At 38.8% G+C, this 24,522-nt stretch overlaps 3 protein-coding genes across 5 annotated transcripts; 1 reads left to right on the top strand and 2 right to left on the bottom strand.

The window, feature by feature from the left end:
• The first annotated feature begins 253 nt into the window (after positions 1-253).
• LOC148332290 (sodium-dependent phosphate transport protein 2B-like) lies at positions 254-6,971 on the top strand. 2 transcript variants are annotated; one of them, XM_088302362.1, is made up of 13 exons: positions 254-609; positions 1,529-1,562; positions 1,645-1,755; positions 2,674-2,802; positions 2,885-3,028; positions 3,104-3,215; positions 4,142-4,334; positions 4,591-4,686; positions 5,037-5,157; positions 5,232-5,399; positions 5,497-5,613; positions 5,922-6,046; positions 6,146-6,971. In XM_088302362.1, exons 1-13 carry the CDS (start codon positions 580-582, stop codon positions 6,686-6,688), a joined length of 1,923 nt encoding a protein of 640 aa, XP_088158488.1. In that variant the 5' UTR covers positions 254-579; the 3' UTR covers positions 6,689-6,971. The 2 variants fall into 2 exon arrangements, with proteins under 2 accessions (XP_088158488.1, XP_088158490.1); XM_088302364.1 differs by lacking the exon at positions 254-609 and having other exon boundaries at positions 1,528-1,562; positions 4,266-4,334.
• Positions 6,972-9,859: 2,888 nt separating this feature from the next.
• On the bottom strand, positions 9,860-11,677 carry bglapl (bone gamma-carboxyglutamate (gla) protein, like). Its single transcript, XM_088303279.1, has 4 exons — positions 11,568-11,677; positions 11,200-11,487; positions 10,347-10,467; positions 9,860-10,263 (listed from the first exon to the last, which is right to left on the bottom strand). The coding sequence occupies exons 1-4, from the start codon at positions 11,626-11,628 to the stop codon at positions 10,161-10,163; spliced, it is 573 nt and encodes a 190-aa protein (XP_088159405.1). The 5' UTR covers positions 11,629-11,677; the 3' UTR covers positions 9,860-10,160.
• Positions 11,678-17,647: 5,970 nt separating this feature from the next.
• Positions 17,648-21,506, bottom strand: erp27 (endoplasmic reticulum protein 27). Of its 2 annotated transcripts, none has more exons than XM_088303290.1 (7): positions 21,339-21,506; positions 21,167-21,252; positions 20,033-20,170; positions 19,838-19,954; positions 19,648-19,773; positions 19,156-19,353; positions 17,648-17,758 (listed from the first exon to the last, which is right to left on the bottom strand). In XM_088303290.1, exons 1-7 carry the CDS (start codon positions 21,394-21,396, stop codon positions 17,717-17,719), a joined length of 765 nt encoding a protein of 254 aa, XP_088159416.1. In that variant the 5' UTR covers positions 21,397-21,506; the 3' UTR covers positions 17,648-17,716. The 2 variants fall into 2 exon arrangements, with proteins under 2 accessions (XP_088159416.1, XP_088159417.1); XM_088303291.1 differs by having other exon boundaries at positions 19,868-19,954.
• Positions 21,507-24,522: the final 3,016 nt, after the last annotated feature.

Genomic DNA, 24,522 nt, shown 5'->3' with positions numbered 1-24,522 from the left:
ATAGAATATCAAACAATGCAACATTACAACAGATTAAAAAAAACACTCAAATTTGGATAGAATAAGAAACAGTCTTCTCCTTTTCAATTACTTAGAGATGAAAATAAGTGAATGTGACTCTTGCAAACATATGTTTATAGCTACAATACGCATGAAGTAAAACATGCAGAAACTGTAGCACCTCGATGACACTAAGAATTTCTAATTTCATTATTCTAATCTAACAAGAAATTTTAAAAGTGTTAACTTCCCCCCCCAATCAAAAGTCTAAATTTAGCACAATGGTGTTGACTAATGGGTAGCTCTATAAAGAAGATCAATACTGTGCGACAATGATCCAGTCACACGCACACACATACCGTGTCAGTCACATACAACAGAGTAGTCAGACAGTACAACAATGTTGAGTTGGATTGCAACACACGTCACAGCAGCGATTACAAGAAATTTGTGAGTGACCAAGCAAGGTGTGTTCATCTTATCTGCGAGAGCTCTCAGCGATGTGAAGGCATCCGCCGACCCTCCTTCACCTTCACACTCCACCTGTGTGCACGCAGCATTTGACAATCTCAAGGCAGCATGAGCATGGATGCACTCAAGCCACCTGGGGTAAGGACTTTATTCTTTTTTTTTTCTTGCTTTTGTTTCTTGTTGAATAGAAAACTATCACAAAATGGAGATAAAACTTGTGGGGTGGACTATGGCAAGATATGCAACCCTACCACAAAACAAGTTTCTTACTCAAACTAATGAAGATATGAGCTACCAACTAACAACACAATTAGACACAAACACTTCTGTATAACATCCAAATGTACCAGTACAGTTTTTCTTTTTATCAATAAGATCATTCCATTAGTCAGTCAATGACTAACAGCAAATATTTAAAGAGCGAACTGAGAGAATACTTCATACTGCAACCGTTTTCATTTTTACAATGACAGCAAAATTTGAATAAAGATGTGTGCGTGTGTGTCTGTGTGAATGTAAAATAAAAAAAGAAAAATATTGAAAATCAATTCAGCTTCATTTCCGTGTCATTGTGTTGTACTAATGGAATTTTACTGCGGCCCGGATGACACCATGTAACTGATCAATGCCTCGTGGCATGCGAGTTGGTAAATGTGTGAGAGAGTCCTTCAATTGACGTGGGTTATGGAAAAAAAATAAAAATAAAAAATAATATATATATATATATATATATATATATATATATATATATATATGAACGTTTACAAAATACATTTTCATTACAACATAAAAATACTTAAAAAAACAAACAAATCTTATGTTTTTACAACTAACTAAAATAACAGCTAAAATCTTTTGTTTTCGTCTTCATCAATTAATAGAATAAACTTTTTGGGTTCATTTTAAATATATTTATTGTGATAATTTCGATGTTTGTAATTTACCATACATTGTTAGCAAACAACATAAAACCAAATATAATGAAAAATCAAAATCTTTTATGACTGATTGGAATGATTACAAATCAATTTTAATGTTTGTTTTGATTTGATTTCAGCTTGCGGAGAACCTCAAAAGAAATGACAGCAAAAGTAAGTTTTTGAATGGAATACATATGTTGTGCAAGCAAACGATGATATCCCAATACCAGTTCTTCTGTAAATGTGCAACTAGTGCAAAAAAGTCCTGCAGACTCTACCCTGGCGCTGGTGGATGATGGGCAGCCAGAGGAGGAAGACCCTTGGGATCTGCCTGAGCTAAAAGACACGGGGGTGTCATGGTCAGGTGAGTGGGAATTTTTTGCCTTCCACATCCGTGAGACTGAAAGGCATGATGCCAAAAGTGAGGCATCAGCCGCTACTCAATGGCTCGAACAAGCATTTTACTATTAATACGACTGCCACCATACAGTTTGTCATTATGTCATAAATACAACCGTAGTGTACGTTGGGAGTACACTGGGCGTGTTCCCTGGACTGATTTGGGGTCATAAAATAATGACTTGATGATAAGAACAACATAAATATGTTGATAAAAGGTTATTATTGAAAGTCATGCACATGATGTGTAAGGCCCGAATCAGCATCTTCAACATAGATACCAACATAAAAAAAAAATGCATCGACTTGAAACTGATGTCAATCAGAGCCACAGAATTATATGTGAAAAAAAAAAACGTGACATTTTTGGAACAACTTTGTTAATATTTGGGTGGAACTGGTGAAAAACATTTTAAGTTCAGACTGAATCATACTTTGTACGTACGTTTCCAGTGCTGTCAGAAATGTCGTATTTTTCAATAAAGGCGTCACTAAAAAAATGGTTAAAATTCATTTATTATTAAAATAACAATTTAAACTGTGTCACATTTTCAAAAGAACCGTCACACCCTATGTATCAAGATATGTATCGACTCGGCCTTTATGGGAGATGCGTGTCGCTGCGAATCGTTTTGAAGAACATGACCATATCAAATTAAATCGCAATTCCACTAAATCAAACCGAAACAAATCGTTTCGCTTGAAAAAGTAGTCCCTGAATCGTAGCACACTCTACGTATCGAGATGTGTATCGAATCATCTTTTATTGGAAAGATGCACGCCACCAATGGATCGCATATTATAGATATTTCTTTGCATGGATATTTATCAAAAAATGGGATTGAAAATACAGTTTGATGTTTTGCTTTCTGTATTATATCAGCTTTGGACACAAAAGGGAAGGTGCTGCGTGTGTTGGTGTCAATTGTGAAACTGGCTGCACTGCTGGGCCTTCTCTACATGTTCATCTGCTCCCTGGACATCCTCAGCTCAGCTTTCCAGCTTGTTGGAGGTCCGCGTATGATGGCCTGACACGTCACGATGGTGTAGTTAGGCGACAAAAACATAAATAAATGTCAACCTTGTCCACGCAGGCAAAGCAGCAGGCGACATTTTCCAGGACAACGTTGTCTTGGCCAACCCTCTGGCTGGTCTGGTCATTGGCGTTCTGGTCACTTTGCTGGTTCAGAGCTCATCCACTTCATCCTCCATTGTTGTCAGCATGGTCTCATCTGGATGTGAGCACAAACACACACGGCATGACACATTCAGGCATGATGAAATGATTTTTATTTTTTATTTTTTTGTGGCAGTGCTAACAGTCCAGCTAGCTGTTCCAATCATCATGGGGACCAACATCGGCACCTCGGTTACCAACACATTGGTTGCCATGACGCAGGCTGGGGACCGCAGTGTCTTTCGCAGGTAACTTCAGATGCGGACGTGTGGAATATTCAACTCGTCTGATTCGGTCGGCCCACGTGCAATTATAAAAAAATAAATAAATAAATACCCAGAAGGGGTTATAAAAAGTCTATTATATATAATAATACCTTACAACATTGGCCTTAACTCATTCACTGCCTTTGACGGATAAAGACGTCAAAAATCTTTTTTTTTTTCGACTGGAAGTGAATGAGTTAAGCATAAATGTCTTTTAGTCGGTTTGATTTTGAAAAATGCATGATGATTGGGAATGTTCATGCACATGTGGCAATTACTTTGTAATAACAACAAAGGCTACACTTAACTCTTCTCTGACAAAGATTGTCGCTCAGTCGAAATACATCACGTCCACATGCAAGATCCTTGGACCGATTACTGTACTACTTTCCTATTTAGACTGGGCAGAGATTTTCAGCGAATAGTTGGGGGTAGGTTCCACAGAAAAAAATGCAACAAATTTTTTAATAGTGAACTGCCAACAAGCAGTTCACTGTTCAATATTTGGGAAAATATTTGTAACTGAGCAGGTTCTCGTGCCACGTGATGACGTATTCTTACGTTGCTTCACAATTTCTTTTGTAGTGGAAGTATGGCTAATAACTGAAAAGGCAAACAATTGAAAAAAATTGGGAGGAGATTTCTAATTGGTGGCTTCATCTCCCCAAACATTCCAATGAATGTTGTGTTTTGGTCACAACGATATAGTATCAGCTGAAGGCTCGTGACAATGTCTCTTTTTTGCTGTAATGATTCAATAAATCATCTGGTGTGTCATAAAACAGACACAGTAGTCATAATCTCGAGTGATACGATAATAACACAGTAATATACGATGCTACCACTACAAGCGAGCGAAGTTCATTTAGCGTGGCATTAATCTAAATTGTCTTCACGACTCTTGTCAGGGCGTTTGCAGGAGCAACAGTGCACGACTTCTTCAACTGGCTGTCGGTTCTGGTGCTGCTGCCACTAGAGGTCGCCACTGGCTACTTGTACGTGGTCACCAAGCTCATCATCGACTCGTTCCAGATCGAGAGCGGAGAGGCCCCCGACCTGTTGAATGTCATCACTGATGTTCTCACGGAGTCCATTATAAAGGTACAAAAAAAAGTCCAGACTGTTCTCACAATAATTTAGTGTACTTTTGATCAAAACGTTTAAAGTTCATGTGTTCCAGTGTCCAACTGTCACATTTTTTTTTGTTCAAACTTTCTATTTTTTCAAAATTGGATACCCTACAGATATAACGTATTCTCAAAACACTTTTGTCTTTGGTGATTTAAAAAAAAATGTCAATTATAATGAATTACAATTGATTGAAATGAATTACATTTCTGCATGTTCTGTTTCCCAGCTGGACAAGTCTGTCTTAAGTGAAATAGCCACTGGAGATCCGGCAGCCCGGAACAAAAGCCTCATCAAGAGGTGGTGTGAAACTTATACCAACATGGTAGGATCAAACATTGGCATAACAATAAAGGGTTTTGTTTCAGGTATCATTCAGACAGAAGTGAAGCCATCAGAATTTGACATCTTAGGCTTTGCAGTTTTTATAAAGATAACATTCTGATATCATTAGCTTTCCCATGGCTTGCCTAATGACAGTTGAGTAGTGCTGCAGAATTGCCACCTGCGAAGAAGTCAAGGGCAAGGGAACGTGCTTATCAAATCTGTAAAACTTAAGATGTCAAAATGTGGTGTCCAAATGACACCCAAAATGAAATAGAAAGAAATTGTTACTTCTGTGACACTCTATATATGGCTGAGTTTTTTTTTTTTTTAACTATGCCTGACTTTCAGAGCACAGTAAATGTCACCGTTCCTGGTCCAGAGAACTGCACGTCTCCTTCAATGTGTTGGGTTGACGGCAACTACACTTTCACACTCAAGAACATTTCACAAACGTACAACATCAAGAAATGTGAGCATGACAGGACACCAAGTAATTCATCTATTCTTCTATACTTGACACGACGTCTGTATGTATGTTGTCAGGTGATCACCTTTTTGTAGATGTGAACTTGTCCGACCTGGCTGTGGGTTTGATCCTTCTGGCTCTCTCTCTGCTGGTGTTGTGCTCCTGCCTGTTGCTGATTGTCAAGTTGCTCAACTCCATGCTCAAGGGTCAAGTGGCCATGATCATCAAGAACATACTAAACACGGGTGAGTGGGGACGCAAGGTTGGCTCGTACAACGTAACCCGTTCCATGTGACCTAGTGAAGGTGTTCTTTGCTAACGTTGTTATGTGCATGTGTGCAGATTTCCCATTCCCCTTTGGTTGGGTCACAGGATACATCGCCATTTTAGTCGGAGCTGGAATGACGTTCATTGTGCAGAGCAGCTCTGTTTTTACTTCTGCTATCACTCCACTTGTTGGTAAGGTCACTCATCTATCATGCAACAAACCACTCCTTCACCAACCCTTTGTCCATCCATCCAACAATCCTGTCTACTCACACACCGGTCCGTCCGTCCGTCCATCCATCCATCCATCATTTAACCATCCATATAGTGGTGATCCGTGAATACCGAATTCAGTACTTAAAAAAAATGAAAATTCATCTGAATTATTTTTGCAGTACATTGGTTAAATTCATCGGAAACTAACCCCAAGTTGTTCATTTGAAGTGATTAATTAGAGCAAAGATCAATGTCATGAGCCTGCCTTGTGCACATCCCTGTAGGTATTGGCGTCATCAGCATACAGAGAGCCTATCCATTGTCTCTTGGTTCCAACATCGGCACCACCACCACCGCCATCTTGGCAGCCATGGCCAGTCCAGGAGACACATTGGCTAACGCTCTGCAGGTCAGTCAGTCGCAAATAAGGCAAACCCAATATTTGACATAAAATGCCTTTTGGTGGTTTTACCGGCATGCGAATGAAGTGCATTCCCGCCTTCTCCAGATTGCCCTTGTACACTTCCTGTTCAACATCTCTGGCATTATTCTGTGGTATCCGATTCCATTCACCCGATTCCCCATCCGACTGGCCAAAGGCTTGGGCAACATCACGGCCTCCTACCGCTGGTTCGCTGCAGTCTACATCATCTTCTGCTTCTTCCTTCTGCCGCTGCTCGTCTTCAGTCTGTCACTGGCTGGCTGGGAGGTCCTAGTGGGCGTGGCTTGCCCTCTCGTGGCCCTCCTCATCATCATCATTGTCATCAACGTGCTGCAGAAGAGAAAGCCGGAGTGTCTGCCGGCAGTATTGCGGTCTTGGGACTTCCTCCCTCTTTGGGCGCATTCTCTGGAACCTTGGGACAAAGTGGTGGGTGTGATCACTGCCAAATGTTGCTGCTGCTGCAAATGCTGCAACACTGATGAAGATAAAGAGCGAGACAACAAGGAGAGGCAGATAGAAGCCTACGATAACCCTGCAATGTGTGCAGACACAGAGCTGGGAATTGAGATCAAGTTGGAGCTAGACAGTGTGAAAATGACTAAACTTTGAGTTTCCCTTGTGTGTTGAATGCAGCGAGGTACATTAACAAGATTAACATTTTATTTATGTTAAATTATTTCATCTAAGAGCGACAATGGTGACGTAGCAAAAGTCTGACAATAATGTAAAACTACAGTCAAATGAGAATACCATATCATTGCGCAACTTCAAATCATACTTTTCATTTCCAACAATGCTCAGTGTTTCTGTATTGTCATCAGCCTTCATCACTTGTATCTTGTAGATTTGCTGCATTTTCTTTTCACTGTAAAGAAAACGCAACAATGCAGCGACCTCGTTCACATCTTTTAAAGGTGTGAAAATATTTTGTAATTATAAAAAATAATTATATTCAAAGAATATGTTGTTTAAAATGAGATGAATGTCCATCTAAATAAACTTTTTCAACTTCAATCACGGGTGTCAAGTTTGGGTTATACGTTTATTTAAATCTAAATTAAACAATTTTCTGCTTCCAATAATAAAAGACTCGCCAGAAAAATAAGCTTGTCCTGTCACATGTTCTGGAACATTGTGCATGAGCAATATACTGCGGTTTGCTGTGACTGCAAGTCACGCCTTACGCTCGCCTACTGTAATTTATCCAGGTTGTTAGTGTTTTAAAAGAAGTGTATTAGCACGGAACTTTCGAACATTATTTGTGGGAACCACCCAGAGTGCACGCTGGACTTTGCATGGTGGTCTTTTCAGTTGATGATAAGACTGCAGCACGTGCCAATGTGACAGTGTGTGTGTGGCAACCATGTTCAGGTGAGCATGGGCTTCGAAATAACATGCTAATCTTATCTGTTGTCATAATTCAACTTGTTTTAAAGTGTCAAATACAACTGATCGATTTGATCTTCAATGCTTGGTTCAAAATGGTGAAAGAAACTAATAAAATGTATAAATACAAACAATTTTTGCCTTAATGATTTTGGACTATAACAGTGCTGTGCCATTGAATAATTGTTCTCCACAAAGTCAAATCAAATTTTTGACGAAAAACAATAAAAGAGACGACTGATGAGGGAGAAATTGTGAAATTGTAGTGTTATATGTTATATGTCCAGCAGAGGGCACTCTTGAGCTGTTATTTGGGACGTGACAGCGGACTATGGAGGTCTGAACGTGTCAAATAAATAAACCATGAAATGTTTAATTAAAATTGAAATTAATTGTTTCATTCATTCATTAAATATCAAATCAGATAAATTAGATTAATAAATGAATGCACCATTAAATAATTAAAGTGTCATTAAATATGGATTAATGAAACAATTCATGACAATTTTAATTAAACATTTCATAATGTATTTATTTAATTTTGGCACTCTCAGTCCTCCAAAGCGGACATCCCCTCTGCAGACATTTTTGTCAATATATACATATATATAATTTATTTTGCGTAGTATTTTATCAAGTTTTTTTTTAACATTTTATTATTTTGAAATTACGACAAAGTGTAATGTATATCTTATTGATTTGAAATAAAAGCAACCGTGAACTAATATATTATATTTATGATGACTTCTCCTAGTCTTAATCAGAACATTTTGGTAACATGACACACAATTATAAAGAAACATTTCCAGGTTGTCAAATGAATCATGTTCCTGCACAGTTGAGTGATAATTGTTTTTTTTCCTGCGGCAATTTGAATTCCTCAGTATTTCACCACAATTGACACATTTTCTTTTTAATAGGAGAGGATTTAGCTTGTGACAAGTACTCATTTCATGATGCCCTCCAAACTGTATGTAAAAGGTGGTATTGTCTTTACTTATAGACAAGACAAGACAACCTACAACAATGTCACAATGAATAAATCACCTTCACGAAAGCCAATTTTAAAATAAAATTTAACCCATGAACCGGCTGAACTTTTGCTGCTGAAATTATTCTACAGTCTTTATCTCATACTGATAGCAAAGTTAATTACTTGAGTCATAAGGGAACTAGTTATAGTACCGGATTAGAAAACCCCAATCCAATTTGTCGGATCAACACTGACATCTAGTGCTCAGCAAAAAAATGGACTGCACCTAAATGTGCAAAGAAACTATTTACAACTAAAACGTGTTTTCTTCCCTTTTTGCAGTCTGTGTCAACATCTGATTTGTGAACATATCATAATTATGATTAACTAAGATCCTCAAGGAAACACTGCTTAAAAATTATCCTCTTATTAATGATTATTCTTGCTTTGGTTCTGAATGTGGAGATCTGTTCAGGGCAGGGGCGGATCAATTCTAGTGGGCTGTCGTTTGGTTACTCAGAATGTCCCCCAAAAAACAGAGTCAATGTTTTTCCCGTGCGAAACTTCCTACCAGAGGTTGATTTGACAGCCCAACCCTAAAGAAAGTAGGGTTAGGGGATTCAAAGTGTCTGCTTAATAACTACATTTTTTTTTCTTTTTACTGTAAAATAGCTTACCTTAACCAGAATCTCGCATCATATTGTAGCCAAAAACACAATCACGTTAGATTAATCCTCCACTTGGTGCCGGGGTCCTGGTGGAGGCCAAAGGCTCATAGCCGCAGCTACCATTCTTCTTCTCTTTCTAAAAGGAAGATGAAGAAAAATGATCACTGCCAAGAGTATGGAAGTGGCATAGCGGTCATAGTGGTGTCTGGGTTTTTCTCTCCATTGCGCTCTCCATTTTTGCATTTTAAAAGTTACATTTATTGTGTGGAAGAAGTGTGAGAACCGTGCGTGTGGGGGGGGGGGGGTTGTAATGGTTTAATATTGGCGTTAATCTGCCACACCCCTCCAGAAAAAGAGTGAATCCTACAAGTTTCTCCTGAAACTACGTCAACAGTGGAAAAACGAGATAACAGTGTGAAGTACTCAGGTAGAAAAGCGCTATACAAGTGACAGCCCAAAGTTGTCCTATTCTGATAGTGGACAGAAAATATGACCAGGAAGACATTGTTGTTCAATTTGTGCATCCGAGTCGTTCTACTCGAGCAATGAAACGCATTACTAGTGAGGAGAAAGATCGGACTAGCACATGGACCTTAAACTGAATATCGAGACTATTAAATACAGTAAATGCTCAATTGGCTTCCTGAAAATGATTTTTTTTTTAATTTTTCTTTTAAGATTATTGCAATGAAAACAAAAAACACTGTGTTGGACAAATAAAATAATTTATTTCTTTGAAATCCAGAGGCAATATGTGGTTACAGCCATGGCAGATAATTCACCAACATTTCACACACTCTGTACACAGCCACTAACACTACTGTACATCTAAGAGCTCGTTACGATAACCGCTGCGGAAGCATGGCATAAATATATCAATACAATCATTCAAATACACTTTTAGCACCATTCATCGTGTTATATGAAGGGGGCAGAGGAATAATTTCATCATATATGGGTTGCTGCATACTTTATGTGCACCTCTCTGGACGTCGCTTGTGCAAAAGTTTGTGAACTCCGTCTGTGAACGCAGTTGACGTATGAGAGGGACCGATTAGAAGGGAGGGGGTCCGTAGTAGGCTGTGTAGGCCGCCACGATGCCCTGCGTCTCTGCCATCTCGTCGCATCCCGTGTGCAGCTCGCACACCTCTCTCAGGCTGCACCGCAAATCAAGACGTTGCATGATTAGCAAACCAACTAAAAAAAAGTCAAGTGAAATCATTTCAAGAACTACTCGTACCGCTCCATCTGGTAAAGGGAGAGAGGGGCTTGGCGTCTCGTCCTCAGCAAAACGGAAGCCACGTCTCGCTTCATGACCACGTGAGGTGCTTGAGAGTCTTGAGAGTCTTGAGAGTCTGTCCCTAGAAGGATCGAAAGTTGAATGCAAAACATTTGATCTTAGGTAAGCTCTCGAGAAAATTTCATGCATGGCATTTCCTACGATATTTGGTTCTCTGTGAGAAAAAGTGCTTGGAGACGGCAAAAAAGCATACAAACCAATAGAACGTCTGCAATCGAAGCACCGTGTTTCGCATATTTATGATTCCCCCCTTGCGGATTCACCTATTCTCAAGTTGCCTTTAGAACATATCCTGCTTTGTTCGCTGAAAAACTCAACAAATCTTTGATTTGACCCGTCCAATATAAATGTTTTGGCCGCATCTTGTGGCATTTCCGTGCCAAGGAACTATGTTGAAGTGAGTCGAGGGTCTTCTTGTAGTGCTTTGTTGCCATCGAATGACATTGATAGTCAATTAAAAATCTTTTTTGGGGGAAAAATCAATTAGTGTTGGATTTTTATTATTCTATCCTCACGATGTGGCATCTTGTCCCCGAGGAATTTTATTGAAGTGATATTTTGACTGAGACACAAACTTTGTATGTCTGGTAACAATTTAGCCTCTGAGGCAGAAGAAGTTACAAGAGAGCCTTCATTGTAATACTTTGGATACATTTTTTAAGCCACTTATTTTTAACGACTTGTATTTTTTTCTGCTCAAAATGATTAAGACTGTATCAACAGTTATAAAAAATTGGTGTCAATGATGTAATTGTGTTTTTTTTTTTGCTCGATTACTTTATCAATGGCTTACCTTCATTACTTGCTGACTCAGATGAAGAGGAAGAAGAGGAGGAAGAATCGGAGGCAGAGTCGGAGTCAGAATCTGAGTCAGAGGCTGAGTCGGAATCAGAGTTGGAGTCTGAGTCTGAATCGGACGAGTCGGAGGACGAGTCAGAGGAGTCGGAGGCTGAGGAGTCGGCGTTGTCTGCGGCTTCGCCGCTGTCTCCGGCATCGGCGTGGTCACCACCATCGACGAGGTCGCCGGCATCTGAGTGGTCAGAGTCGCCATCGTGTTCCACGTGAGACTCATATTCGACAACTGTTGAAAGGACATAAAATAGAAGTTATGAGCAAAGTTTCCTTCGAGTGCAAACGGCGATGTTCCGGAATGCTCCTTACCTCCTGTGGCCCAGCATGCTGAGAGGAGAGCGCAGATGGCAAGGAGGCTAAGAGTCTTCATGGTGTCTTGCAGTTGAAGTTTGAGTTCTTCAGTTGGTCCTTCGGATGTACTCGTTGTTTCTGCTTCCATCCCACTGAAGTGAGCTCCATTATATACTCTGAATCCGACCGGATTCAGACAGTGAGGAGACCCTCTGATTGGCTGGAGAATCATATGTCAGTATCTCCTCTTGCACTTGTCAAGGGAGGCTGCGACAGAAACGCCCACTCTTGCCTGGGACCCACTCCAAGAATTTAGTCCACCCCAAAGCACGCTCTCACTCAACCTGAAAAGTTCTTGGCCTGCTTTCGGGGGGAATTCTTCAAATGTTCTCATGGAATTCAAACTTAAAGTTACATAATCACTTCTTATTCTCTCGACACATTGGTTGCAACAAATTAGGCTAAAATCTATATAATATAATAGAACATACAATAATTGTTTTCAATAAATAAGTGCAGACACAGGCATTGGCAAATTACTGAATTAACTTGATTTAAATATTACATTAATGTAAATTTTAAGTTTTGATAACACTACTTTTTTTTATATGATTGTCATGCAGTCTTAAGAAAAGTCATAAATAAAAGCTATTTTCATATTTTCTCTATTTTTGGGAGGTTAAAAGAGGTGAGGCAGGGGTGCCAAAAATACTCTGTCCCAAATGATTGATGGTGATGATAATGATTGCTAAAGATGATACCCTCTCCCAATACAAGCGTATGTAGAAGAATATTTGAGCTAGATCAGTGGTGGGCAAACCTTTTACACTAATTATGCCACAAGAAATACTCATTTCAACAAATATCATAAAAAAGCACAAGCGTAGTAGGCTCAGGTGTTCTTCCAAATTGAGGCAGAAGTTATTCCTAAAAGGTATATTTATTTTGTATTAGGCATTGTGAGATGTAATTGTACCAGCACTTAAATATAGGCAAAAAGAAATCATCATAAAAAATCAATTCAACACCATTGGGTGTTCATTTTAACACCAGGAAAGTGTCTATATGCATCCACACATACCAGTGTTAAGTTAACATTTACTAAAGTGTTAAATGTGTTTCAGAAACAAAATGTAGTGTTGACGCACTAGTCATAATGACACTATCGGGTGTTGAGATTAACAGAGTGTTCACACTAACACCATACAGCGTGGGGTTTGAAAATATCCCATACCTACCTTGAATAAGACATGACAAAATTTCCATTCAAAATTATTTTTTCACGTGACTCAACTCTAAGGCACGTCAAGTCAACATTTACATTTCAGAAGTGTTTAATTCCTTTTACACTTGAAATCCTGCCTATCCTTAACTACACAACTCTCATCAAAATTAAAGTTCATTTGTAACAGAGGCTTGCTATGCTCACATGATTCTTAAGAACGTATTTCTAAATGCCTATACGGTAAAGAAAAGTTTGGATATAGTGACACTTTAACCCTGGTGCGGGTTCATTTTATTTCCATTAATCCCTCTGGGAAATGATATCTTCTTTTTGTGCATCTTCATTTAAACAGATGTGAGGCCAAGCAGTGTTCCAGAACAGTTTGTGCAGAGTACATAAAGTACAGCGGTTCCACTGTATATGTTCATTCTCGCACTCTCCATTTAATGCTGGTCAAAGGCATTTTCATCGTTTCAATCAACTCTCTTGGGCATAGCATTCAAAATAATATATGAATGTTTTAAATTAGCTTATGCAAGGAATGTGATTGAATTTTAAGAGTGTGTTGCTTCTGCAGCGTTCAGGTTTTGCCGTAGCTCTCATCTTACTGCACTCCCGTTTCCCCGCAAACCCCAAACTACAGTGCGAGTGCGCCACAAGCTTCTAATCGAGTGACACGGAGTAGCGGTCAGGCTCATTATGCGACAGACTTAATTAGAGTGCTACAGCGTCCCGCCACAGCCGCGGGCAAGCACTATTTAGGGACGGCAGAATCTGGCACGGGCCAGCGCTTGGCAACATTAAGCGGTAGACCGATAGACACATGGCTCGCGCTTACACACAGCTAAATATAAGGAAGGACTATGTGTTGCTATATGGTGATATGCACGCGGTTTTGGATGTGAGATATAGTTCAAGTGTGGATGCAGCTGTGGGTCACTTGAGAGAAAAACAACTAATCTAAACTATACGGCACTAGCAATTATATCGACGCGCACATTTTATGGATCCCTTCAGACTGCCAAGCAGCCAACAAAGGGGTCGTCCATAGTAGTGCAGTCTGACCTTGATGCCCTTGTTTCCTATGGACTGGTGTTATTCCTGGTGTCAGGCATTTGTCTTGGACAATGAGCCTTGTAATTTCAATGTCTCGCCTTGTGTTTTTTTTTTTTTTGTATTGTGTGGATGCAGTTAACACAACAGATGCTGCAACCTTCTTAAAAAGGCATGAATCGCATTCTATATGAATTGGTCCTTTCTTTGAGGATAAAGCCGGACAGACATTAAGACATGACAATTATTATTATTATTTTATTGTTTATTTATTTTTATTTTTGGGGGGAATGGGGCTTATTTATGAGGTCATATGATCAAGTCAAAAAAATGGAACCCATGTCCAATATGATTAACACTATAAAAAACAGATAGTAGTAGTTGTACTCAACTTGGGTAATCTATTAATTTATGTTAACACAGTCAACAAACCTATGTACAAAAAAGATGATAGGAAGATATATATTGGATAGAAAAAGTCTAAACACCCCTGTTCAAATAGGCAGGGCTGATGTACATACAGTTCTCAAAATATAACATTGTTTTAGATAATTACATTTTGCCGTACAAATTTAAGAGGCAAATTTGCAAGAGCACTATTAGACAGGTGTACTTAATGTTGTAACTGAGGAGTGTTTTGCAATACCAGTTGTTTTGTTTGGTATTTTTGAACAGTTTGAATCAACAAAGCAATATGTTTGACCCATATAGAAACACATTCCAAAGACAGGCACTAAAAAAACAAAAAACAAATGCATTGCGAAAGCACACATGCATACAATACAACCTTGTAATTACCGTATGAGTTACTTGGAGTTTTTCTCTGAATAGCCCCCAAGAGTGAACATGTCAGGCTTGAGAATTATTGTGCGGGGCAAAGAAAAGCTAAATAAGCACTTATGGAAATAATGGGGAAATAAAATAGCAACAATCAAACAACCTTACTCCATTTAGCATAAAGCACATTTTCACCAGAATGTATGAATTATAAAAACTTTATTTTTTTAATTCAATACAAAAATAAAAAGAATTATAAGTAAAATCAGGTACCCAAAATAGTCTCCTGATTTCATATACGGTATTTTCCGGACCATAAGCTGCTTCTTTTTTCCTAGATGCGGCTAATACAACGGTGTGGCTTTTCTGTGGATTTTTTTTTCACCAGTAGGGGCGCTCTATAGTTCACAAAATACGCTAAATAAATCTCAATTTTTTTTTCTCTTGGGTCTGTTCTGTTTGAATTATCAAAGTTGTTGCCATGTTAAAAGGAACTGTTTAACAATCTGTTTATGCACCTCTATGTGCATTCACAGTACAAAATCGTTCTGTACATGCAGTAGACAACACATTTTTTTCAACATTAAAAACTGCAGCGTACAACCTGGTGCGGCTTGTATATCGTTTTTTTGTTTTGTTTTGTGTTGTTTTTTTTTTTTTTTAAAGAGTTGCTGTGGTTTATATGCATTTTAGTTCGGAAAATATGGTAGATTGTAATTTCATATTTTTTTATGTAAACTATCCATTTTAATTACATGAATATTCAGTTGTAACAAATATTATGTGATTTATCTGAGTTTGTAAATATACAGAAAATATTCAGTGGTTTTTAAAAATGATAAATATAACCAGTTATTAGTTACAACTAGTATTTAATGTTCGTTGATTTTCCCTTTTGGATAAAAAGAGAGGTATATAAAGAAAATACACACAAACCTCAAATCATAAAATAAACTATGAATATTTATGTCATTTCATTCAGTCATTCATTCACCCACATTGGTGATTTTTAGAATGATGTCTAAGACATTGGTGTGATCCAATAAATTACATTATTTATTGAATATGTTATTTTTTTTTCTTGGGTGGTGGAAGGATTGAAGCAGACAACATTTAAAAAGAGACTCAGTAGTCTGTAATAGTGAGTATTTGAAATCATCCTATTTGGGCAATTAAGTGAGCCACCTCCTTGGGTATGATCATTTTGAACTTTTATTCAAATATAATCTGGGGCAAATCGAGCCAATATGTGAAGTACTATGTGAAAACAAACTCAGTTTCACTCCGAGTCACTTGTGACTCACACTCTACTTAAAAGTAGAATATTGCAATTAACAATTATGTTTGCCTTATGTTTGTGTTATGTCACTTGAACAAAATCCAAACTCTATCCAAGACTGTCTGGATGCCACCTGTCAGGGTTTCCCAATTCCGCCGGATGCTTGGGCTTGGCAGGACCGTACCGGCAATTACAGAATGTTGATCTCCGTCTGGAACTTGAAATTCCCTTCTAGCTCGAGTGGACATTGCTGGGATGATCCCAAATGTTTTCTCTCACAGTGTCTGTATCCAATGTGCTTTTCATTTTTGGCAAGTTTTTTTTTTTTTCTTGGCAACATAATTACTGGACGTTTATCTGAGTATTGTGGAACCTATGAAGTCAGGGAAGGACACAAGCTTTTGGGAAAGTTATGCTTTTAAAATCACATTTTCTGTAGCATATAAAATGAATGTTATATAAATGTAATCCAATCTAATCAAATAATGGTTAATAAAATTAATGGACGCAGGACCGCTTCCCTTGCGAAGAGAACGCACAGTGCCTACAGCACCGTGGGGACATATTTCAACATCATCGAGTGCGCAGGCTAAACCAGCACAGACTTGGAGAGTACCGGCGTTACATATTGAGGATACAAAAAAAAAAAAAAAAAATCCAAAAAATGTACTGTATTCAATTACCGTTACAGAAAAAAAAACATATCGTAATGAGATTACAGGTAAATTTAATAAAAATCTGAATTTTTTTGCTGAATACATTTTTAATGTGGGGAAGATTTCAGCACAGTTGAGTCCTCGCCATTCTCAAATTTGTTGGCCAAATGAGATTTTGTTAAGTGGATAACTGCTCACAATATGCCTCAATGGTTAGCCAACAATATATGTATGTGTGCTGTTTTAACATGGTCGGTCCGTCTGTCTGTCTGTCTCTGCAGGATGGCGCACAATAAATTATTATGCCTCCCTCACATTTCTTGTGCTTTGAATTTGAATTTAGGGTTCTCAGACTTCCTCCAGCATTCCATAACTATGCATACAAAATAGGCATACAACAGAAAAGACCGGAGAAAAATATAAAACTTAAATTGTATTGACTTTTTTTGTTTTTGTTGTTTTATTGATTTCTTTTTCTTACGTTGGACTCATCCAAAAGTAATTGAACACATTCAAATTACATTACTTTAATATTAAATCACTTAGATTACATTATTTACACTACATTTTATATCAGGTAATTAGTAACTTTATGTATCGACTTGCCCATCAGCCGCACTGCCCTACACACGTCCACAAAACATTTCTGGCCATCAAAATATTGTCATATCAGGTTGGGGTGGAGTGCACCATCTGACTTTTTAGCTTGGAGCACCCAAAGAAGTAGCGGCGCCCATGAATGGATGGATACGATCCCCATGCCCGATTTTATTCATTTTATTTACATTCACTTCATTCTAGTGTAACATATCTATGACCTTTGACCACCGTCTAGAGCATCTCGCGACTTTTTGCTCTGCTGTGTGTCACTCTCACTGAGGTTGGTTGTGTTGTGGTCGCGACTGTGACATTTGCGGACAGACTGGCAAAGCGTGCCAGCCTGTCTGCAGCTTGTGGCCGCCGACACGCGGTCAGCAAAGCAGACCGCAGACGGCCTCGCGCCGGCATAAACAGACAAAACAAAACAAGACACACGACGAGTAGACGTACAGCTGTGAATGCCGCGAAGGTTCCCGCGCTGGTGGCAACAAAGAAGACTCACCAAGAGAACATTTATTGTTTTTAATGAATTCACCTTGTAACAATAACAGTCGTTGGCAATTTTTTTTCAACAGCATTACAGCTCCGTTTTGGCCTCTGCTCCGGCCTGTTTCACCTCCTGAAAAGTAAATGTCATTATTACCCACAAGTCTTTTCGGACACAACTCCCAATAGAATCCCGTTGTAATATTGTGAGCGTGAACGTGAACAAAAGGTCCAAATGGAGGAAAATATGGTCGTGTCTTGGCTTTTGTAGTTATTACAGCTTCTACAGAGATGTTGGAGCGCCTCTGTGGGGATTTTAGTCCATTTGTCCAGAAAACCTGTTCGGACATAGCTGGAGGGCTGGAATTATCCAGAACTACTTTCAAAAGTAAGATTAAGAATTAAGATTCAGGAGGAAGTGATGTCGTACTCTTTATTTATTGACTCACTGATTAAGGATTTGTTCTGTATTCTTTTTTCTATTTACTGCATAAGCAAAAAAATAAAAAAATAAGTACGTGTGAAAATAAAAACTCAAATGATCAAATCAAATTAAGACAGCAGAGTGTTGTAGTGGTTAGCAATTGTGCCGTACAAATTTGTGGTTCAGGGTTTGAATCTTGGCTCTGTTTTTTTTTTTTTGTCTGGAGTGCATGTTCTCCCGGTGCCAACTAGCAAACATTTTAGGTTAATCCGCTGATCCTCAAATTGTGGGACAATCCACCCTGTGTGGTGGCATCCAAAAGAATCACTGCCCAAGGACACTTTTTTTTTTTTTTAACAATTTACACAATTTTACCATTTATGTGCAATGCAGTTTACTCGAATCCTTATTTAGTTTAGTAGTAGGATTTTTTTTTATTATTAATTTCCTAAAATTAGATGCCATAGTGGCTTACAATAATATTAAATATACTTTTGAGGAATAAAACAAAATGTCTGTCTCATTTTTGATGAACATTACTTCTATTGTATTTAAATGGTGGTCAAGAAGAAGTTGTTTACGCCAAAACAACAATTTAAAGCATCAAAAGGCACAATAACTGACCAAGATTCTATCTTTGGCCACAATGCGGCATGGCGTTCCAGTTAAAGTAAGCCATTTTAAACGAAAAAGAAAAAAAAAAAAACTTTTACATTGTTAGAAGCGGAAGGGTTAAGGTTAGGGGACATCCTACCGGAACTCGTTTGCTGACCCTCAACTCCACTTCAATTATCGAGCACTTTAAAAACAACTACAGCTGCATACAAAGTTTTGTAGATAAAGAAAACAAATCAGACATATGAAAACAAAGACAGTTAAAACAACAGGAAGTGCTGTCGGAAGTTCACATCGGGGCGCCTTCTATACGTTTCTTTTTTCTACATTTTTTGACGATGTGACTCATTTTCTGAAGCAACTCAAAAATATGGTGTCTTTACATAATGAATAAAAATATTCAGGTCGAACAAATTGAGCTATCTTAAGGATATCGAACACTTTTGTCCACTTAATAAGAACTCAGTTGACCTTAGTTATAGTCTTCTCACCTTCAGTTCCCCTCGCAAGAAAGAGTTGCAGTAGTCTCGTACACGCTCAGTAGAAATATCTCCCTCCGGCATCAGCCACTTCATGTCGGAGTCACCGTCGTAGATGCCCACACGTGGGAGGTCCTCAGATTTGAGTCCAAAGTAGCGCAAGGAGCGGAAGTTGGAATCTTCAGCACCATTGATGAGCACGAACAAGAACTACAAAAGAGTTTAGTTAGTTTGTTAGTACGACTTTGTCAAGGCATTTTTGTGTCATAAAGTGGAAGCTCAAAAGTGGAACTCCACTAAAGTGATATTATTTCTTTAGAAGTTGTAACCGCTCATTCGTCGTGGTAATTATTGCTTAGAACCTAGTCATCAAATATTTTATGATGGTTGAACAGTATTAATCTGTAAAATACTATTTCCATTACTGTATTTTCTGAAAGCAAACTTGTTTCAAAAATACAAAATGGAGGTGAAACATTGTCTCTGTATTCACTTTATTCTCACCTTGTTAGTGAACTCTGGAGCCAAAGCCGCCAGCTGCTCCTTTAGCTCATTAAATTCTTTGCGGCCCTTGTTGGCAAAGAGCAGCAGGTGCGTCTTCACCTCTGAGTTGAAGAGGCCCACAGCTGTCTTGGGAGTGAAAGCAGCATTAGGAAAGGGGGAAAGTAGGAAAAGCCGATAAACCTGCACTCACCACTTGGTTGTATTCTGTCATGTAGCGAACCTCGTTCACGATGATGAAGTTCACCAGACCGTCAGTCTCGATCTTCTTGGCCTCTGCAATCACGAGGTTCTCTTGATGATTATCTGCCTGGACATCACACAAACTTCATCATCATCCTCACAAATATATAATGTATACTCCACAGTGGTGCAGGCGGGATGGTACCTTTCTGAAAAGAGTGATGGTGTCTGATTTAATGCCGTAATCGGCCCACACCTCTTTGGAACCACAAATGGCCACTGAGACGGAATCCACTCGCTTTGCTGCTTCCAAAAGCTCTTTGTAGCCATGACTCTCTTCTCCCTACAGTGGAGAAGGGTTTGGTTATTTTTTTTTTCACAATTCAACTTGTGAATTGTACAAAAAATGCTATATATATATATATATATATATATATATATATATATATATATATATATATATATATATATATATATATATATATATATATATACAGACACACACACATTTTCAAATAAATGCAGAATTTCAATAGAAAGTGAAAATATAATTAAGTCAATTTTACTTTATATTGCAATTGGTTGTTTAAAATTATTGTAAAATTAATAAATATAGATATAGAAGATTTTTTTACCTTTTTTACATCCATCTGGATTTCTCATTTCATTCTCACATGCTAAATCTAAAAATGGATGGGCGATGAGAGAATTTCTGGACATACTTAAAACTGTCGCAGCCCATCGGAGTCTCTTAAGTTCTTTTTCTTCCCTCAAAACCAAAAAGAAAAATGCAACTGGAAATGTGAACGTGGTCGTAAGAGAAAGCGAGTAAGGAGGGGAGGGGAAAAAAATGCAGGAACCATTAAATGGTCGCTATTTTGGAGGCACTGTAACATACACTCTTGGAATTCATTTTAAAATCCCCGAGAAGCCAATAAAAATATGAGTTCATACATGGGTACAAACTGTTTTGTTATTCTCTCGAACCCTTGTTGCTGTTGTTTACCAGAGACTTAACAGAGCTTCTCCCACAAGCCGTCACATGTGGACTTCCTGTCAAGTGGCCGACCGTCGTCCCGCGCATGCAAAGGACAGCCAGAGGGCGTGCAATGTATCAGACAACCAGTCAACCTCTGACCTCACTTCAGCTATGCCAAAGGCGCGGTTAACTCGGCAAGGCCCATGATGTCCCTCTGCCAAGCATTTTTTGCCATCAGACATGCAAAGAAACGGCTCAATGTTTGGAGTTCTCTTTCTTCTCTTCAAAGATGTAATAAAGGTGTAATAAAATGAGTCATGAAATCGCACTATTCTAAAATGTCCGTCTCATTTTACTGACCTCCAGGAATCCAATCACCACCACTTCAGCAGAATCGATGAAGGCCTCTGCAGCTTTGGTGTCATTTAATCTCGGAAGCGTCACAACTGCGAAGAAACAAACAAACGGACAAAAAAACACACTTATCACACTATCATTGACAAAAAATTAAAGTCACATCTAGCAAAGTTACCTTTCTCTTTAGCAGCGACGCAAGACACAAGGACGAAGAAGAACAGCCCAATCAACATTTTCCCTTTATTTTCGGAGGTCCAGTGGGACTTTCCCAAAACTTTGCAGCCTTTTGACTTGAAGTGTCACCTCGTGGCTACTGCCGCTGTGCTTGGTAGTGGTGGTGAAGTGTTGTGATAGGAGGTTTCTTGGGAACCAGCCAGCTGTTCCTGATAAGTTTGGGTGCGGGGACATTGGATTACGTGTCGTCGTAGGACAGGTGTGAGCCAATAATGATGAAAGTAAGGCAAGAAGTGACAAAGACAATGAACCAACAAATCGTGAAAGAAAGCAAGGAACTAATTACTAACAAACAGTCACCGTGCCGTTCTAGCCCGCAACAATTTTCTGGAAACTCACACACAAAAGAAAGTAAGAAAGCAAAGAAAAAGCAAGCAAGACAGAAAGGTAGGAATGAAGGAAGGAAGGAAGGAACAAAGAAAGCAAGGAAGAAAGGAAGGCAGGAAAGACGGAAGGAAGTAAGAAAAAGAAGGAAGGGAGGAAGGAAGGAAGGATGGAAGGCAGGAAGGAAGGAAGGAAGGAAGGAAGGCAGGAAGGACGGAAGGAAGTAAGAAAAAGAAGGAAGGCAGGAAGGAAGGAAGGAAGGAAGGATAGAAGGCAGGAAGGAAGGAAGGAAGGACGAAAGGAAGGAAGGATGGACGGAAGGAAGGAAGAAAAAGAAGGAAGGAAGGAAGGATAGAAGGCATGAAGGAAGGAAGGAAGGACGATAGGAAGGAAGGAAGGAATCCTATTGACAAAGGTGAAAGTTAAAAGCTGGTAACAGCGAGTTCCTCAGCACCAGTATAACGATAAGAGGCTCCATTTTCATGAACAGAGGATCTTGCAGCGGGCGCAAATGCCAGCAGATCCTGATTTGCACATCTTTGCCAATTTGTCTGTGCAGCAGAACGAGTGCCATTAGAGATTCAGATGGCGGAGTGACAATTTTTGATGTTAGAAAGGCAATCTAAACTTAAGCCTGTTCAGAATGTGATGTTTTCAATGTGAGCCTGTGGGCACTTTTGATGTCAATTTCTGTCCTGAGATGGATGAAAGCAAATGGACTAATATTAATCAAAATACCGTGTTTAGCCAAGTCAACATATGACTAAAAAGATTTTAAACTTGTCCATTTTGAGTCAAGAATGTGAAGCTTTTAACTCAATTCCACACCTGATAAGCCCGTTTTTGTGCAGGCTTTGTTCTGAATGTTCAATTTTGTTGTATAAAAACCAATAAAACGTACTTTCACATAATTATAGTCGTAATTCTCAGAACCAAGGAAACATGTTGTAATACAGCAAAAAAAACAAAACAAAAAAAAACAACCGATCATGCTCGATGTACTCTGGGAAAAAAGTTGGTCTGAACGGGGCTGACCGCAGATCAGCAAAACAGCTGCACTGACGAAAAACAACCACTTTAAGGCGAAGTCATCCACATGTTTGGTTTGTAGTCATCAACAGTATCTCTATGACTGCTGTTGCTTCTTAACAGCAGTAAACACGGATTAGTTCACCAACAAACACATGGTCAGAAGCCGAAGAAACCAAAGGCCACCCATATAGACGCTAATCTCATTCGTTTGTTTTAACAACGTGTCTTGAAATAAACAACTTCTAAATCGGGGCCACCAAGACGCTACCCACGGACCTGGGTTTTCGAAAACTAAAGTGGTGCATATTGAGATACAGGTGGCCCGACTTCAATGTTTTCGACTTACAACTGTCGTTTGGGTCTTTTTTTTCTTCTTTTTTTTACTACAACTAAAAGTTTGAGCGAGAAGCAATGAACGCTGGCAGTGACCTCACCTCGCTTGGAAAACAGGAAGCAGTTTGACAGCTTGAAAAAAAAACAAAAACAATTAATGCCAGTTGAAGTTTCAAAATTAACATAAAGCAAAGAGAATTATTTTACAGCTCCTACGGTAAACTAAAGTTAGTGAACACATTGTTGCTCTAAATGTGTGCTTGAGAAACGGTTGAATGTCATTTAAACTATTTGCACATCTTGCATTGGAGGTCGTCGGGTTGAGGGTGTGGGAGGGGTTTGCGACAGAGGATTTTAAAACTTATTTAGTGCTTCAGTAATCTGCACACTTGACACAGATGGGAAATGAGAGGGGGAAATGTTTCGACATATTACAAGTCCAAAGGCAATCATGGCTGCAATTAAAAAATATAAATAAAAAATATCGAATCAAATCAATTACTGAAAATCTAATTGAATCGTTGCAGAGTGAATCGCTACATTCCTAAAGCTATTATAAAGTAGTATATAATACTCCACGGGGACGCCGGCCTTCCTATATGGAGTTTGCGTGTTCTCCCCGTGCCTGCGTGGGTTTTCTCTGGGTATTCCAGTTTCCTCCCACATTCCAAAAACTTGCATGCTATTTGATTAGACGCTTTAAATTATCCCTTGTATATTCTTTCGATTTCTGTGCCCATATGACGTGCACAGATCAAGCTGACCTGCGTGATGTTTCTGAGCGAGTGAGAAAAGGTCGTGATGTAACGCAGGTAAAGCTCAGCTTTTTGGATTACTCTCAATTAGGACGCAGCTATTTTTCAAGTGGCTCTTACATAAACTATAACACCATAGGTTCACCTTCTGCCGTGTATCAATAATCCTGAAGCCTGCTCCTGACGCAGATAGTGTGGGAGACAAATTTACAGTCATGGATAAAAAAAAAAAAAAATACTTTATAAGACAATTAAGCCAAATTTATCTGAGCCTCTTTTCCGCACTATTGCAGCTGTCCTCGGGCAGTAAGGCGGGATGCACCCTGAACTGGTTTCCAGACAATCACAGCTAATTTAGAAAAGCACTGTTTAAAATCAATCAGAAATATTAAGCATAGTATTTGGCTGCACACTTTTGAGGACTTCATCTTTTGCGAGCAAAAACCGGTGGCAAACACTAAAATGTCAGTCATGACACCTGTATGAGATCTTTGGTAGACACGTTAAAATTAAATAAAAATTGACCAGTGACGGTACATTGTGATTTTCTAGGAATATTACAGAAGTGATCCTTTGAAAATGTGAATACTGGCAGAGATGTAAACAGTGTTGCCTCATGATAATGATCACTTTCCCAATCATCAACATTAAGTGTTTTCCATAAATTAATATCATTAATTA

This window comes from Idiotropiscis lumnitzeri, chromosome 8, assembly GCF_059441095.1.
Source record: "Idiotropiscis lumnitzeri isolate Australia: NSW breed Sydney's pygmy pipehorse chromosome 8, RoL_Ilum_1.0, whole genome shotgun sequence".
NCBI lineage: Eukaryota > Metazoa > Chordata > Actinopteri > Syngnathiformes > Syngnathidae > Idiotropiscis > Idiotropiscis lumnitzeri.
The sequence above is the reverse complement of the archived record's forward strand: the minus strand, read 5'-3'. Positions and strand labels throughout refer to the sequence as shown.